Source organism: Musca autumnalis, unplaced genomic scaffold (genome assembly GCF_047663935.1).
Source record: "Musca autumnalis isolate F117 unplaced genomic scaffold, ASM4766393v1 scaffold_2, whole genome shotgun sequence".
NCBI classification, from domain to species: domain Eukaryota; kingdom Metazoa; phylum Arthropoda; class Insecta; order Diptera; family Muscidae; genus Musca; species Musca autumnalis.
In genome coordinates, this window is record NW_027411755.1 from 65,894,072 (window position 1) to 65,910,918 (window position 16,847).

Consider the following 16,847-nt stretch of genomic DNA (forward strand, 5'->3'; position numbering starts at 1 on the left):
CTGTTACAGATGTTGCCACATATCAAACATTTAATATTTTTTATCAATTACCAAGTATTTTTAAAGTGCATTGTTGATAAAAATTATTTTTCGTTTTAGAAATATTAATTTAATTTAAAATAAAGTAATGTTTTATAAAAAAATTACGAATTTAGTTACTGCAAAATTATTTGTAAATAAAATAACGATATGGCAACGCAAATTATATTTTCAAGGGTTCACAAAATGCGGCACTATTTTCAATTTTCAAACTTGTGAACCCCTCTTCACTTTTTTCGCTCCTCCCTTGTCATTTGTGATAGGTCGAGACGTGAGAAGTGAGCTGCAACTCACTCGTGAGAAGCTCCCTACGTGAGTATTCATGATCGCTATGATTATTTCTGTTAACCACCTTATCAATGAGATCCGAATCCATAGGCTCTTGAATTTGGAGGTCGTCGCATTCATTATTGACGGTGTCCGCATCCTTACAGCCTGGGAAGTGGGTCTTTGACAGGAGGTTAAGAGTCTCGGTAGCAGTGTCAGTCCACGCACCATCTTGCTTCTTGATACTTCCAATGGATTTAGGGTCTTTGGAAAGTAACCTTCGATACCTAGCTGCATCGTTGACTCCTTCCACTGACTCACAGAAATTAACCCAAGATTTTTTCTTAGCTCGCTCGCTTGATCTCACTCTTGTATTTATTGAAACCCACCTTGTAGGAGTCCAAATCAATGTCGAGTTTAGTCTCATGCGCCCTGTTATACAGTCGCCTGGTAGTTTTTAAAAAATAAATATGCTTTTATTTTCAAAAAAGTTACGGAGGCTCTTCAATAACAAAGACAGGCTTGCAGAATTATGGTCTGTTCCAGAACCTGCAAGAAGCTACTATTTTTTACTACGACACCATTTTTTCCTTTGTTATCGGAAAAAATAGTAAATATTAGTAGATTCTTGCAGTTCTGGAACAGACCAAGTTTTAAGTGAAAAATATGATGAAAACAGAAATTGTTTGAGGATTATGACGTTTAATACTTTTTATACGTTTTCTACGGGTATATGACGTTTATAACTTACTGACAGTCGAAAAACTAAAAAATCATCATACAGACCATCTCGGATTATTAGCTGTCAATAATATTTGAATTCCATTCCATCTGGAATTATTGAAATCTATTTACAAGTTTGCACAAGTTTCGGCTTCACTTACCTTCTACGAATTTCCCATTAAATCTCAAAATCATTTTCATATTTTTAGTTATATTTTATTGTTTTTATCTTTCGTTCTTTCATTCATTTTTTTTGTATATAATTCATTAGCCGCAAATTTGTCAATGTTTATAATAAGTTGTTTGTTGTTGCTTTTTTCATAGAGGGGTTTCTTCTTTTTGTGTGTAAAATATGCAAATGTAATAAATAATAATTGAAATTACTTGTTAATTATTTCTTCTGTTTCTCCTACTTCATATTTATAGATTATCGTTTACTTTGTAATTTAAATATTGTGTTCATATTTAATTATTTTTTTTGTGTATATACGTTTTTTTTTTCATTTGAAATTGGTGTTTTATTTTCAATTTATTAAGAAACAAAAATTGAAATTTGAAACAAATTAATGGGTAACATTTAGTCGTAATCTAAAGCTCGGATTACAGTTTGTTAAATTCCCCTGACGATTAGTCTAAAAAAATAAATAAAAAATAGAACAAGTTTCATTTAAGATCGCCTCTCGGATCGAGTTGAAATTTTTATCATAGGTATTCCTTTTTATTTTGATCTCGCACCTGATTAAATTTAGCGAATAAAGTACGAACTGCAACAGCAAGGAAGCTGATCAACGGAGTGAAGCATATCCATTACACTTCATGAAAAATCCATCCGAACAACTTACAAAATCGTCAATTGGGTATCAAATGCATTGGCCAAGGAACCTATGCTATGATCATGGGTGTGGAGTCGCATCTGGTCTTCCATGAGAAAAGCTTTTGTCTTCCTAAAAGAAGACTTTCTGATCTTTAAAAACATAATGTGAAGTCAATATATAAAATACCACCCGTTCTTCTAAAATATGTCCTTTCAGTCTACAAGAAGACATCAGGTCTTTTACAAGAAAAAAGGTCCGAGATGTCTTACTGGTCTTTTATGAGAATGACCATATGTAGAAGTCCTACCAGTTCTCCATGAGAGCTAGTCTCCTACTAAAAGTCTTTCTGGTCTTGCATGAGAAGATCTTCTAGTCTCCTATGAGCAGACTTCTCAGATCTTCTACGAAAAAGCCTTCGGTTTTCTGTGAGAAACGAAAAAATTGTCTCTAAACCCATGAAACTGTATTTAGCTTTCTTTGAGGTTATGTTAACAAAAAGAATAAAAAAAAAACAAAAATATTAAATAATGATTGTTTAAAAAATTGAATATATTTAATAACATAAATGAAGTTTATTATACATAACAGTAATACTAATTTTAATATAATTATTTATTTGTTTATAAAAAATTTATTTTTGTACAAAAGGAAAGTTGTTGAAATTTTGAGGTTATATGTAGGCTTTGAAAAAAAAACAAAACAAAAATTATATCAAAATTGTCTCACTGTTACTGCGTGGATTTGGATTTTTTTCAGAGAAGACTTCTTTAATATAAACAAATTTCATTTATTTGTACAAACACAAATATTGTTTTGTTGTTGGATTTTCGTTTAATATTAATAATAATAGTGATTTAAAATCTAAGCTGTTGTTGTTGTTGGTTGTTGATTAAGAAACAATTTAAAAAAAATGTTTAAAATATATTTTTTATATAAAAAATAATTAAAATTAAATAGCTTAAAAATATATTGGATAGATAGATAAAAATATACGTAGAAGGAAGATATATGAAATATAGAGGGGCGCTTTTAAAAAAAGTATTTATAATAAAAAATACAATTTGTTGTTGATTAATATTTCATAAGGTCTGTTTGCAAGGTTTTTTTATATAAATTTGAATTTCTTCTTCTTCAACAATAATTTCTTCTTCTTTAAAAATGGAATACAGTTTTTTTCCTCTTCTTTTTCGTTTGTAAAGATATTGGATTTTATAGCGTTTTTTAAATACAATATTAAAAATTAAAATATATAATAAAAAAATAATTTATTAATTATAAAATAAAAAAATACTACAGGCTTATTATTTTCGATTTTGTTTGTTATTTGTTTGTTTTTGTTTTTCCTATATATGCATGTATGTATATTTTGTTTCTTTTGTTTGCCATTATAACAAAAAAAATTGTTAGTTTTGAACCAGCCACATTATATAAAGGGATGTGTGTGTTGTTGTTTTTGTTAATAAACGAATATAGAGCGGGAATTGTATTTCTTATTCTTTTTGTTGTTGTTCTACTTTTATGTATCACTCTCTTCATTACAATCGTTTACTATTCAGCTGCTATATTCATTAATAATGTCATCATTACCCATTGTCCAATAATGATCAAGTATATCTTCGCTGGTAAAACGTACATCTGGATCGGATTGTAACATATTGGCGATGAGATCACGCACCCCATTGCCAATGCCCGACCAATAGGGATCGGGAAATTCATAAATACCCGAGATAATTGCATCGAACAGTGGTTCCTGTTGATTGTCGGGCGACACAAATGGTGGGAAACCGCACAGGAGTATATATAATATAATACCGGCTGCCCAAACATCGATCTGCAAAGGAAGGTAATTTTGAAAATATTTGCCTAGGTTTTTTTTTTGCTTTTGTTTCCCTTACCTTTAAACCATAACCAGTTTCCATTAGTATTTCGGGAGCCACATATGTTGGTGTACCACATACAGCATACAGTGGCTCGGTAACTTCACATGCTAAACCAAAGTCGGCTAATTTTAAAACGATTACATTGCCACTTTCGTCGAGTTCAACCTTTAAGGAAAAGAAAATAAAATAATTAAAATAACTGTAATGGAAATAATTTAATAAGTTCGGCCGGATCTGAATTAATATGGAATAGATTTCATTCTGGTGCAGAAGTTTTTTGACCACTGGGGACCTCAAATACCTACTTTTAGTTATTTCGATCAGCTAAAAACTTGAAAATACTTGAAAAGGGTTTATAGAAGCACACTTTCTTTCAGAAAGGGTCTATAAAAGCAACCTTTCTTTCAGAAAGGGTCTATAAAAACAGCCTATTTCAGAAAGGGCCTATAGAAGCAGCCTTTCTTTCAGATAGGGTCTATAGAAGCACTCTTTATATCAGAAAGGGTTTACAGAAGCACCTCTTCTTTCAGAAAGGGTTTTAAGAAGCACCTCTTTTTCAGAAAGGGTTTAAAAAGAAGCACCTCTTCTTTCAGAAAGGGTCTATAGAAGCACCCCTTGTTTCAAAAAGGGTCTATAGAATCACCCCTTCTTTCAGAAAGGGACTATAGAAACACCCCTTCGATCAGAAAAGGTCTATGGAAACACCCTTTTTCAGGGAGAGTCTATAGAAGCACCCTGTATTTCTGGAAGGGTATATGGACGCACCCTTTCTTTCAGGAAGGGTCCATAGAAGCACTCTTTCTATCAGAAAGGGTCTATAGAAGCACCCTTTCTTTCAGAAAGGTTCTATAGAAGCAGCCTTTCTTTCAGAAAGGGTCTATAGAAGCAGCCTTTTTTTAAGAAAGGGTCTATAGAAGCAGCCTTTCTTTCAGAAAGGGTCTATAGAAGCAGCCCTTCTTTCAAAAAGGGTCTTTAGAAGCACCATTTCTTTCAGAAAGAGTCTTTAGAAGCAGCCTTTCATTCAGAAAGTGTCTATAGAAACAGGCTTTTTTCAGAAAGGGTTTACAGAAGCACCCCTTCTTTCAGAAAGGGTCTATAGAAGCAACCATTCTTTGAGATATGATCTATAGAAGCTGCCTTTCTATCAGAAAGGGTCAATAGAAGCAGCCTTTCTATCAGAAAGGGTTTATAAAAACAGCGTCTTTCAGAAAGGGCCTATAGAAGCAGCCTTTCTTTCAGATAGGGTATATAGATGCACTCTTTATTTCAGAAAGGGTTCAAAGAAGCACACCATCTTTCAGAAAGGGTCTATAGAAGCACCCCATCTTTCAGAAAGGGTCTGTAGAAGCACCCCATCTTTCAGAAAGGGTCTATAGAAGCACCCCATCTTTCAGAAAGGGTCTATAGAAGTACCTCTTCTTTCAAAATGGGTCTATAGAATCACTCCTTTTTTCAGAAAGGGTCCAGAAGCAACCTTTCTTTCAGGAAGGGTCTATAGAAGCACCCTCTCTTTCAGGAAGAGTCTATAGAAGAACCCTTTCTTTCAGGAAGGGTCTATAGAAGCACCCTTTCTTTCAGGTAGGCTTATGGAAGCACCCTTTCTTTTAGGAAGGGTCTATAGAATCACACTTTCTTTTAGGAAGGGTCTATAGAAGCACACTTTCAGGAATGGTCTATAGAAGCACACTTTCAGGAATGGTCTATAGAAGCACACTTTCTGGAATGGTCTATAGAAGCACACTTTCAGGAATGGTCTATAGAAGCACCCTTTCTTTCAGGAAGGGCTTATAGAAGCACCCTTTCTTTCAGGAAGGGCTTATAAAAGCACCTTTTTTTATGAAGGGTGTATAGAATCACCCTTTCTTTTAGGAAGGGTCTATAGAAGCACACTCTCAGGAATGGTCTATAGAAGCACCCTTTCTTTCAGGAAGGCCTTATAGAAGCACCCTATCTTTTATGAAGGGTCTATAGAATCAGCCTTTCTTTCAGGAAGTGTCTATAGAAGCACTCTTTCTATAAAAGCATCCTTTCTTTCAGGAAGGGTCTATAGAAGCACCCTTTCTTTCAGGAAGGGTCTGTAGAAGCACCCTTTCTTTCAGGAAGGGTCTATAGAAGCACCCTTTCTTTCTGGAAGGGTCTATAGAAGCACCCTTTCTTTCAGGAAGGGTCTATAGAAGCACCCTTTCTTTCAGGAAGGGTCTATAGAAGCACCCTTTCTTTCAGGAAGGGTCTATGGAAGCACCATTTCTTTCAGGAAGGGTCTATAGAAGCACCCTTTCTTTCAGGAAGGGTCTATAGAAGCACTCTTTCTTTCAGGAAGGGTGTATAGAAGACCCATTCTATCAGGAAGGGTCTATAGAAGCACCCTTTCATTCAGGAAGGGTCTATAGAAGCATCCTTTCTTTCAGAAAGGGTCTATAGAAGCATCCTTTCTTTCAGAAAGGGTCTATAGAAGCACCCCTTCTTTCAGGAAGGGTCTATAGAAGCATCCTTTCTTTCAGGAAGGGTCTATAGAAGCACCCTTTCTTTCAGGGAGGGTCTATAGAATCGCCATTTCTTTCAGTAAGGGTATGTAGAAGCACTCTTTCTTTCAGAAAGTGTCTAAAGAAGCACCCTTTCTTTCGTACTCAGATTAAAAAACTCCACCGCAGTCTCACCGTTGTTTTTCCAATCCCCGAAAATCCATCCTTTTTGCTACTTAATTGCAATGGACTCCAAAGTAAGGAAAAATGGCATGGTCACGGCGGCACAGGAAACAGCGTTGTGATTGTTACAACCCTTTACTGATAAAGGATCGCACCAGAAGTGGAGGTAGCATTCAGGTGTTGAACTGCCGCTGTGGAGTTGCTGAACTTACACATCCCGCCGATTAATAGCTGTACTTTTTGGAAGGTCATAATCTTCTGGTCTTGGGATACTTTAATGCTTATCATAAGTTGTGGCATTCGGTCGTAGGTAATGACCAGAGGGGTAGAGCGCTGGCTGAGTAGATTGATTGCTCTACGTTTTGAACGGTCAATGAGGACGCCCCTACCAGAATTAGCAGAGAGTGGCACAGTTCGCCAGGCCATCGTGTCAACTGGATACCACAAGATACCTTCCGGGACATTTTATTGCTGCAGCCGCTCGCTAATACTTGCCGGTCGAATACCTGAAGTTAGACCAAATTTTCCAACAGAAGTGGCGGGGCAGTAAATGATGAGCTTCGATGGGCCAACCGCCGAGACCCCAGAGTCAGAGAGCTGACACATTCCTAGAACTGGAGAGAGACCCAGAGCCAGATTAAGCAGAAAATGAAATTATAAACATGAAATAAAACACTGTTACAACAACAAACCCGTTTAGTTTTGGCTCAACTACGTTCTGGATGTTTCAAACTTGGTTTAAGTAATTTAAATGATTTTATATTCTATATGGGTTTTCCACCCCTGCGTTAAATTTTGTCCCCTACCTTTGTATACAACTTTGTGTATCTCGTACACAAATACAAGGATAGTAACAAAATTTAACGAGTAACTTTTTTCTAAGCTCCGCTTTGTTACATCCTAGCTTTTCTAAAATCACTCGCTCTTTGGATTTCGTCCACAAAGCAATACAACCATTACACTCTGTAAAAGGTAAATAAGTGATTGTTCCACGAACAATCCATAATAAAACATAACTCAATATTGTTTGAGAAAAAATTCTAATCCTTTTGTGTTTTATTTATTTTCTTTTAATTTCATTGCTACGCAAACATTGGTCCAATCGAGCCGGATTTTACGATCGGTCTCTTTGCCTTTACAAGGAAAACCCAAAAAACCAACAAAAAGCAACGACTACGTCGCAGCAACAACAACAAAGGTAATACCGTTCCACGAACGTTAAATCAATAAAAAATACAGTCCACTGCGATTAGAAAAAATACTTTCACATCGTGTTTTATTTTTCTCTAATTTTCTTTCCATATTGCTACGCAAACATTGGTCCAATCGAGCCGGATTGTTTTCAACGAAAACTAACCTGTCTCTTTTCTTCCTTTACAAGGCAATTCGACTACGTCGAGAACAACAACAACCTACACTGATCCACGATCATCCCCACATCTCATTTTTATTTATTTCCCACAAATAATATTTCATCAACAACACAGGTATGTACACTGCCTAATTTATTTTTCAAATAAAAGTGACATACCGCGAAAATATAGTGTTGTGATTAATAATTAAAAAAGCCGTCGGTCGTTTTACAAACGCGCATAAGTGTCCGTCCATTTGCCGTCGGTAAAATTCATTTAAAAATACCAACAAAACTAAGTGTCAAATCGTCCACTACTTCTTCACAGAAGAAACAACAACAATCACAGTGATTTTCCTTAATTTTTATTTATTTCCACATTCAGTTTTATCAGTGTTTTCGCACATTCCATTTACATTAAATATAAATTCATTGTTATTGTGGTGTTTTTCTTTTATTGTGCTTCTTTTTGTTCGCCAAAACACCAAAATCATCACAACAATAACAATTTCAATATAGTTGTGTCTTTTTACTTTTTCAGTAATAATTATTCAGTAACTTGTTTTCAGAGAGTAAGAGAGATTTTACTCTTTGATACGAAAATAGAGAAAAAAAGTAAAAAGACAGCATTTAGTAAACTTTAGCAACATAACAGTTGATAACCAAAACAAAAACATTGGCGCCAATGCATGAAAGAAAAACTAACTCCAAAGCAATGAAAAAGTTGTTCAATTCTAAGCAAAATAAATAAAAAATTATTAATATATTAATAAAATAATCAATAAATATATCTGAAACGTACTATTTATAGTTTTTGTCCACAATAATAAGGTAAACATTGAGCAGCTGACCATTAGCAGAGGATTAAAAAACAGCTGATCGAACTTGCTAAATGTTGCTGGGAAAAATTCTTTCAGCAACTTTTAGCAATTTCTCAGCAAACAACTGTCAAAATTATTCTCTCACTTCGCTCTCTTTTACTGAACTTTTGTGTAAAAAGACAGCATTTAGTAACATTTCGTAATAATTATTACAAATTATCACGTAAAAAGACACACCTTATAAAAGAATAAATGTCATTCATTTGTCATTACTGCTGATTGTTTCCACCTTTAATTAATACGGGTGGCAGATTTGGCACTTATATATCATTTACACCCAATCAATTGTATTAGGGGTATCCAAGTGTAACTAATAATTACATTTCGATTTTATAAAAATATTTTAGTGCCGTTTTCGGGTATTTGTTGAGTTGAATCTTTCGGATATCAACTAAAAATAAATTTTATTCGTGTTTTCGACACCGTGCACCCTATATTCGGTCATATTTCTAAAATTATTATTATTTTTATATATTATATTACATACACATTTATTTCAAATCTTTTATTTAAATATTTTGAATTAAATTGATTTATTTGAATAATTTGTTGTTGTTCGCTAGCGATTACTAACGTGCATTTTTACAGTCCGTGCACCCTACAGTCGGTAATTGCGAAATTTTTGCGAATTTTCGATTTTTGTTTAATATTTTTGGAAATTTATTTTCGGCAAGTGCTATCTTCGATACATTGCCATAGTTTACGTGTATTATACGATACACTGTAAGCATTTTGTGGAAATTTGAATACACTGAAAGAAATTTAGAGTGAGTTTTGAATTTTTTCTTAAAATTTAAAGAATTTTTGGTGGTTTAATCACGTTAAACCTCAAATATATTGACGTATCCACGATACATTATTGAAATAGTCTACGACTACTTATAAATTCAGTGTATTCTAACCAATAAAATTATTTTATTTTAAAGCATCACGTGTTTTAAAATTATTTTTGCCAATATTTTGGTGAAAATTTAACATTTTTATTGGATTTTCGCATACAGTTTTTGACATCACGTGTCATTATCTTCAAATTTCTTGCATCTCGTGCAAAATAATAAATTTCCAAAATACTTTGGTGCATTTTCGTGCAGTTTTACAGAGTTTTTTCTATTACAAGAATTGTTTTTCGAACAATTACCTTGGAAATTCCTGGTGCAAGTGCTTCATTTTTAATATAAAAAACATCATTATAATAAAAAACATCGTTTTCAACGAAACTTTACTTTGATTTTCTAATTAAAATTTTTCTGAATTACGTTCAGTTTTTGATCTAAAATGTCTGTCACTCGACTAGATTTATTTATCAGAGCTACTGACGCTTTGGTTAAATTTGACGCCAGCTTCAGTGCCCAACGGGACGAGGAGCTCGATATTTACATATTAGAGCTACAAGAAGCTGAGGTCAAGAGATTATGGGACAGGGTAAAAACTACGTTTGACGATTGTCTCAATTTCTTTAAAGAAGATGAAAGTTCTGGTAACGACGTTACTGCTGTTGATGGCAAATATGAGGTTGCATTTAGATCTTATCTAAATGCTCTCGCCTCTATTAATAGGAAGTTAGATCGACTTCGGGCTCCGCCCAAGTCATCAGTAGCAACATCTTCACCTCACGCTAGTGTAGGCAATAGATCACATCGTTCCGACTGTGCAACTTCAATGTTGGATGTCACGCATCATTCTCACCATTCCTCCAATACATCATTCACATCCTGTGGGGATGAACATATTGGACATAGGTTAAATTTACCACCCTGCGACATTGAAGTATTTAACGGTGACTTCCTTTCTTGGCCGACATTTAGAGACCTATTTTCGGCTGTGTATATTAATAATACTGGCATTAGTGACATTGAACGTCTATGCCATTTAAATAAAAAGACCAGTGGCGACGCCCATGAAATTGTGGCAAAGTTTTCACTAACCCACAAAAACTTTGGTCCTGCGTGGAAAGCTCTTAAACAGACTTACGACAATCCACGTATTTTGGTGAACCACCAACTTAAACTTTTATTTGACCTACCTGTTTTAGATAGTGAGACCAGTTCAGGGTTAAAGAAATTACAGCGGGGTATCAATGGATGTATTTCTGCCATGTCCAATTATGACGTCTCAACTGAAGACTGGGACCCGATCCTAGTGTTCATATGTCTTCAGAGACTTCCTAAAAATAGTGTCACGCTTTGGGAACAAAGTGTTAAAGACAAGTCTGCTTTGTCTTCTTGGGAAGATTTGGACGCGTTTCTTACGGAACGTATCCAAACTCTGGCCTGTCTACGTGACATTAGGGGTATAGATACTGGCAAACCATCCACCAGTAAAAAAGTTCGTTCGCATTTCACGAATGCTGGCACGAACCGATCCCCCACATTTTCTCCTCGGAATTCCCCCCCTTCTTCGAGGTCCTCTCGTGCCTCTTCAAATAAAACATGTGTTCTTTGTCCACGACAAACGCATCACATCAGAGCATGCCAAAAGTTTCTGAAACTTTCAGTTCCTGAAAGAATAAATACAATTAGGCGACATAACTCTTGCTTTAACTGTCTGTCCCCTAAACATGTAGTTAATCACTGCAGTAGTCCCTACACTTGCAGTAAATGTAATAAAAGACATCATACTTTATTACACAGGGACAATACAACTGCTGGAACGTCTTCGACAGCAACGTCCAACAATAGGAGTGTAGCTTCTTCTGATCAACCCTCTACCTCTACAGGTATTAGATCAGATTCTTCGTCTTCTGCTAATAGACAGGTTTTCCATACTGCACAAAGCAGAAATGTCCTATTAGGCACGGCAATGGTGAACATCGTTCATCATGGCACCACGTACCCTGCCAGGGCACTTATTGACCCCGCTTCAGAAGCATCTTTTATTACAGAGCGTTTACAACGCCTTATAGGTATCACAGCTACTACAACGTTAGCTTCCATTTCTGGGATTAATCAGACAGTTTCGACCACGTCGCGCAAGTTATGTTCGGTTAGCATTACTTCTCCATTGGATGCATCGCGTTCAATAAATACTACGGCCCTAATTTTGCCATCTATTTCGGGCAACCTGCCCTCTTTTACCGTCAATGCTGACATTGTTTCTCAATTGCCAAATCTTCGTTTGGCAGATCCCAATTTATTCAAGTGTCGACCTGTTGATCTTTTGCTGGGAGCAGATCTTTATCCAAAGATCCTACAACAGGGTACTCACATCAATATCTTAGGGTCCCTAATAGCACAAAATACGGTCTTTGGTTGGATCATTACTGGTCCTATTCCCCCTCCAAATATTCCTGTATTTTCAACGAAGGTTAGCTTTTCAGAAGAGGAAAATCTTGACAAGACTCTTCTTCGCTTTTGGGAACTTGAGGAAATTCCCAAACGTAAAATTCTATCGCCCTCTGACCAATTATGCGAGGACTATTATAAGCGTACCACACGTCGGGATTCAAATGGTAGGTACGTTGTTAGCCTTCCCCTCAAGACTGAGATAGTTGGACAGGTGGAGTTAGGCTTCTCCCGAGCAAATTGTTTACGACAATTTCTTAGAAATGAGGCATCCCTCCTTCGAAAGCCACAAGTAAAGGTAGTCTATGATCAAGTTGTTAATGAGTACTTAGCATTGGATCATATGAGGCCTGTTGGTGCCGCTTCAACAAACACTTCTGTTTGTTACTTGCCACATCATCCCGTGATAAATCCCGACAAACAGACTACCAAACTTCGAGTGGTTTTCAACGCCTCGAACAAAACCTCCAACGGGAAAAGTCTTAACGACATTTTACATGTGGGACCTACTCTGCAATTGGATCTAGTTTTGCTTATTCTGAGGTGGAGACTATTTAAATTCGTTTTTAATTGCGACATCACCCAGATGTATCGCCAAATACGTGTCGATCCGGCACATACTCCACTTCAACGGATAGTTTTCCGGGATTCTCCACAAAAACCTGTTCAGGATTTTGAATTGCAGACGGTGACATTTGGTGTGAATTGCGCCCCCTACTTAGCTATACGGACGCTTCTACAATTAGCGGACGATACTAACGATCGATATCCTCTCGCTGCACACATACTTCGTAGGTGCATGTACGTCGACGACGTACTAACAGGATATCATGACATATGTACAGCCCTAGATTCTAGAGATCAATTAATAGCAGCTCTTTCCTCTGCAAAATTTGAATTGAGGAAGTGGACAGCAAATGACCGTGCTATTTTGCAAAATCTTCCCACGAAAGATTTAATCGATGCTAAGGTTCTCTCCTTTATTGAAGCTAGCAGTTCCAAACCTTTGGGAATACGTTGGAATGCTCAGCTTGACTTATTTTATTTCAGTGTGAGTGCTTTACCCTCAAAAGATCACTACACGAAACGAGAAACATTGTCAACTATTGCTAAACTATTTGATCCTTTAGGTTGGTTAGGCCCAATTATAGTTACTGCCAAAATAGTTATGCAGAAGATCTGGACAGATAAAATCGGATGGGATGATGCACTTCTGTCTACGACAGAACGTGACTGGCAAAATTTCGTGGACTGTTACCAGGATGTGAATTCCATTCATATTCCTCGGTGGGTTCATTATACGCCAGATTGTTCCGCCGAACTTCATGTCTTTTCTGACGCCTCAGAAAAGGCATACGCGGGGGTGATATATATTCGGATAATAACTCCGAATAAAACCATTTATACTCACCTCCTGACCTGCAAAACTAAGGTAGCCCCCCTAAAGTCAGTTTCTTTACCACGGTTGGAGCTTTGCGGAGCCGTTCTGGCGTCCGAATTATTAAAAAATATTCAGAATGAAATTGACATTTCATTCCAAAAAATATATTGCTGGACCGATTCTACGATCGTCCTTTCATGGCTAAACAAAACTCCATCTACATGGACTACGTTTGTTGCCAACCGTGTTAGTAAGATTCAGGAGATTACAGACAGAGGTAGTTGGCATCACGTGCGCTCTGAAGATAATCCCGCTGATTTAGGCAGCCGGGGGGTCTCGCCCTCTGATCTCGCGTCATCCCAACTATGGTGGCATGGACCACATTGGCTTCGCCAAGATAGTTCTCAGTGGGATATTTCTAATTTAACCTCACTTGACACCGATATTGAAATACGTGCTGTCAAGGCGCATGCTTCATTTTTAACTGATTCCGAGGACTTTTTAGCGAGATTTTCATCTTTAGATAGGGCTTTACGAGTCCTATCTTATATGTATAGGTTTATCCATAATACTCACCGTGCATATAGAGGTCGTTACATTTACAATGATGACAACCTCTCAAGTTCGGAGCTTAAAGCATCTAGATTACGTCTAGCTGTTCTAGCTCAAAAAACACACTTCGCGGATGAGTATCAGTGTCTGTTAGATAAGGTTCCCTTGAATCCAAAAAGCTCTCTTCTCCCATTAAATCCATTTCTGGATGAGTCAGGTGTTATGAGACTTAACGGACGATTATCACGGTCACCCACTCTTTCTTATTCAGAAAGACATCCCATACTTCTCCCTTACCAAAGTCTCTTTGCACGTCTTCTGGTAAATTTTATTCATACCATTTCCATCCACGGTGGAAATCAATTGATGTTACGCATCCTCAGAATTGAGTATTGGATCCCAAGACTCACTGCATTAATTAGGACAACAATTAATAAGTGCAAAACTTGCCATTTATTTAAAAGTCGTACGTGTACCCAAATTATGGCTGCTCTTCCACCGGAAAGAGTAACTTGTTCAAGGCCTTTTACCACTACTGGTGTTGACTTTGCAGGTCCTTTCGACCTCAAATCCTTTACAGGCCGCTTGACTAAAATCACTAAGGGGTACGTCTGTGTTTTTGTTTGCTTTTCTACGAAAGCAATCCATTTGGAAGCTACTTCAGATTTGTCCACGGCAACATTTATAGCAGCCTTCCAACGCTTCATTTCAAGGCGAGGTTGTCCAAAAACTATATTTTCTGACAACGGCACCAACTTCGTTGGAGCTTCTAGGGAATTAGAGCAGGACTTCAAAGCCGTAGTCCGCGAAAGTCGAAATAGTCTGTGTTCCACGCTGCACTATCAAGAACTTTCGTGGGAGTTCATACCTGCCGGCGCTCCCCACATGGGTGGTCTTTGGGAAGCCGCAGTAAAAAGTTTTAAATTACATTTCCGTAAACAAGCTAAAAACTTCAAATTTACATTTGAGGAACTTTCTACGATTCTTTCCAGAATCGAAGCTTGTTTAAATTCACGTCCTTTGTGTCCCATGAATGACAATCCTCAACATACGGTAGCACTCACACCCGGCCATTTCCTTATTGGATCTCCGATCCTAGCTCCTCCGGAGCCCTTAATAGATGAATCGCCTCTTCACCTAGTAAATCGCTTCCGGAAAATGAAAGCTCTTACTCAACAATTCTGCCTTCGGTGGAAAGAAGAGTATTTAAAGAGCTTGCATAAAAGATATAAATGGAAGTTTCCGCAACGCGATTTACAAACGGGTGACTTGGTAGTAGTACGGCACGAAAATCTACCTCCCACTTCGTGGAAATTAGGTCGAATAATAGCGGTGCACCCGGGTACTGATAATCGAGTACGTGTCGCAGACATTTATACGGAAAGCGGCACTATTAGACGGCCAATCGTTAAATTAATTGCGCTACCTTAATTATTATAGTCCATATCTCGTGTCGGCTTTCGCGTCCTCTATACTTTTTCGCGAAATGAAAAACGACTATTGATGGTAGCGAAGGAGTCGCGAATATTCGGGCTATGGTAATTGCAAAACGACCTACGGTTTTTTTACATTGGTCATTCTGGCCAAATAATAATAATGCGTTCCTCGTCATTGTATTGTTGCATCCTCTCTATTTTTCACAGAAGATGGAAGATTTAGGCAAGATGGCTGCAACTCTCCCTGAGATTGAGGACAACGTCCCCATGTCTGATGAGGAACGGGAGCTTGATGCCTCGGCAGTCCCCCTTGCGGATTCTGAGCTTCCTCAGGCCGCTCCTTCGTCTAAGGAAACAAAAAATCCGTTATCGACGGTCCCTGAAGCTCCTTCAGGAGAAACTGTGGCCACGCCACCACTTTCGGCACCCCGTCGAAAGAACCAGGGTTCGAAAAAAGTATGCGTTATATGCGACGGCAATCATTTTATGAGAGATTGCAAAGAATTTCTGGTGATGCGTGTTGAGAGAAGATTGAGGATGGTCGCACTTCACAAGTGCTGTGGCAATTGCTTGTCCAACACCCATTCCCTTCGCGACTGTACTAGTCGGTACAGTTGCAAGATCTGTAATAAGGGGCATCACACGTTGCTCCACCAATCTTCTCCCAATGATGTGTCTCCCACCAATGCATCGCAGCCAGAACTATCGCGATCCACTAATGTTGCAACCAAGCCGTCCAAAAAATTGCGCAAGAGTAGATCATCGAAACGTCCGTCCGTTGGTACCTATATTTCTCCTGTTCCAGGTCCCTTGCTTCCACCCCAACATAATACCACTAACATCTCCCAACCGGTTACCCAAAGGCACGTATCTGCCTTACAGCGCGTAGCCACGCTGGGTCCTACAATGGTGGTACAGCTTCTGTCTAATGGACTTCGGATACCTGTCAGAGCCCTACTAGACCCATGTGCAGGCCATAGCTTGATTTGTCGGTCGTTGGCTGATAGTATCAATTTGTGTCATGTCATGGTTGGTCCGGAAAGGTTCTGCCAGTTCTCCGTTGCATCATCATACGACGGAGCACAACAACTATTAATGTCTGCGCATGTGGTTGATCTGTGGCACCTTGTGGCTCCCTCGGAGTCTGTGTCCGTCGGCCTTAGGGATCATTATGCTGGCCTGCAGTTAGCGGACCCACGGTTCAATGAAGCTGCTGCGGTCAGTATGATCATAGGCCCCGATGTCTATCACAAGGTAATGAGGCCTCAAACTTATTCGAGCCCTGGTTTCCCATGGGCCCAGCTCACCATTTTCGGTTGGGTGATATCGGGTCCATGTAATATTTAAGTTCAATGTGAGGGGTAATCTTCAATTGCCTCTGGCTCATCGAGCCCTAGTCACACGACTCTTCGAGTCATTTGTTAAATATAAAAGTTAACGGATCAGGTCTCTTCGAGCCAACAAACGATCCTGCTCATCGAGCAATAACTTTTACTAGTTTATAGTGTTTTTTGAAAAAAAAAATGAAAAAAAGAGAATTAAAAAAAAAGAATATGAAAAAAAAAACTTGTAAATATATTTTTATTTTAAATTTAT

General features: G+C 37.7%; 2 protein-coding genes across 19 annotated transcripts in view; one reads left to right on the top strand and one right to left on the bottom strand.

The window, feature by feature from the left end:
• Positions 1 to 3,155: 3,155 nt before the first annotated feature.
• The window catches only part of LOC141394037 (serine/threonine-protein kinase GL21140), a 134,559-nt gene continuing 120,867 nt past the window's right edge, over positions 3,156 to 16,847 (bottom strand). For all 18 annotated transcript variants that reach the window (XM_073967814.1, XM_073967808.1, XM_073967806.1 and 15 more), the window contains 2 exons: positions 3,740 to 3,889; positions 3,156 to 3,675 (listed from right to left, as the gene is read on the bottom strand). In XM_073967814.1, coding sequence (XP_073823915.1) covers positions 3,397 to 3,675; positions 3,740 to 3,889 — 429 coding nt within the window. In that variant the 3' untranslated portion in view covers positions 3,156 to 3,396. The remainder of the gene's footprint in view (positions 3,676 to 3,739; positions 3,890 to 16,847) is intronic.
• On the top strand, positions 7,764 to 16,732 carry LOC141394038 (uncharacterized). The gene is made up of 2 exons (XM_073967826.1): positions 7,764 to 7,856; positions 15,459 to 16,732. Exon 2 carries the CDS (start codon positions 15,462 to 15,464, stop codon positions 16,596 to 16,598), a length of 1,137 nt encoding a protein of 378 aa, XP_073823927.1. The 5' UTR covers positions 7,764 to 7,856; positions 15,459 to 15,461; the 3' UTR covers positions 16,599 to 16,732.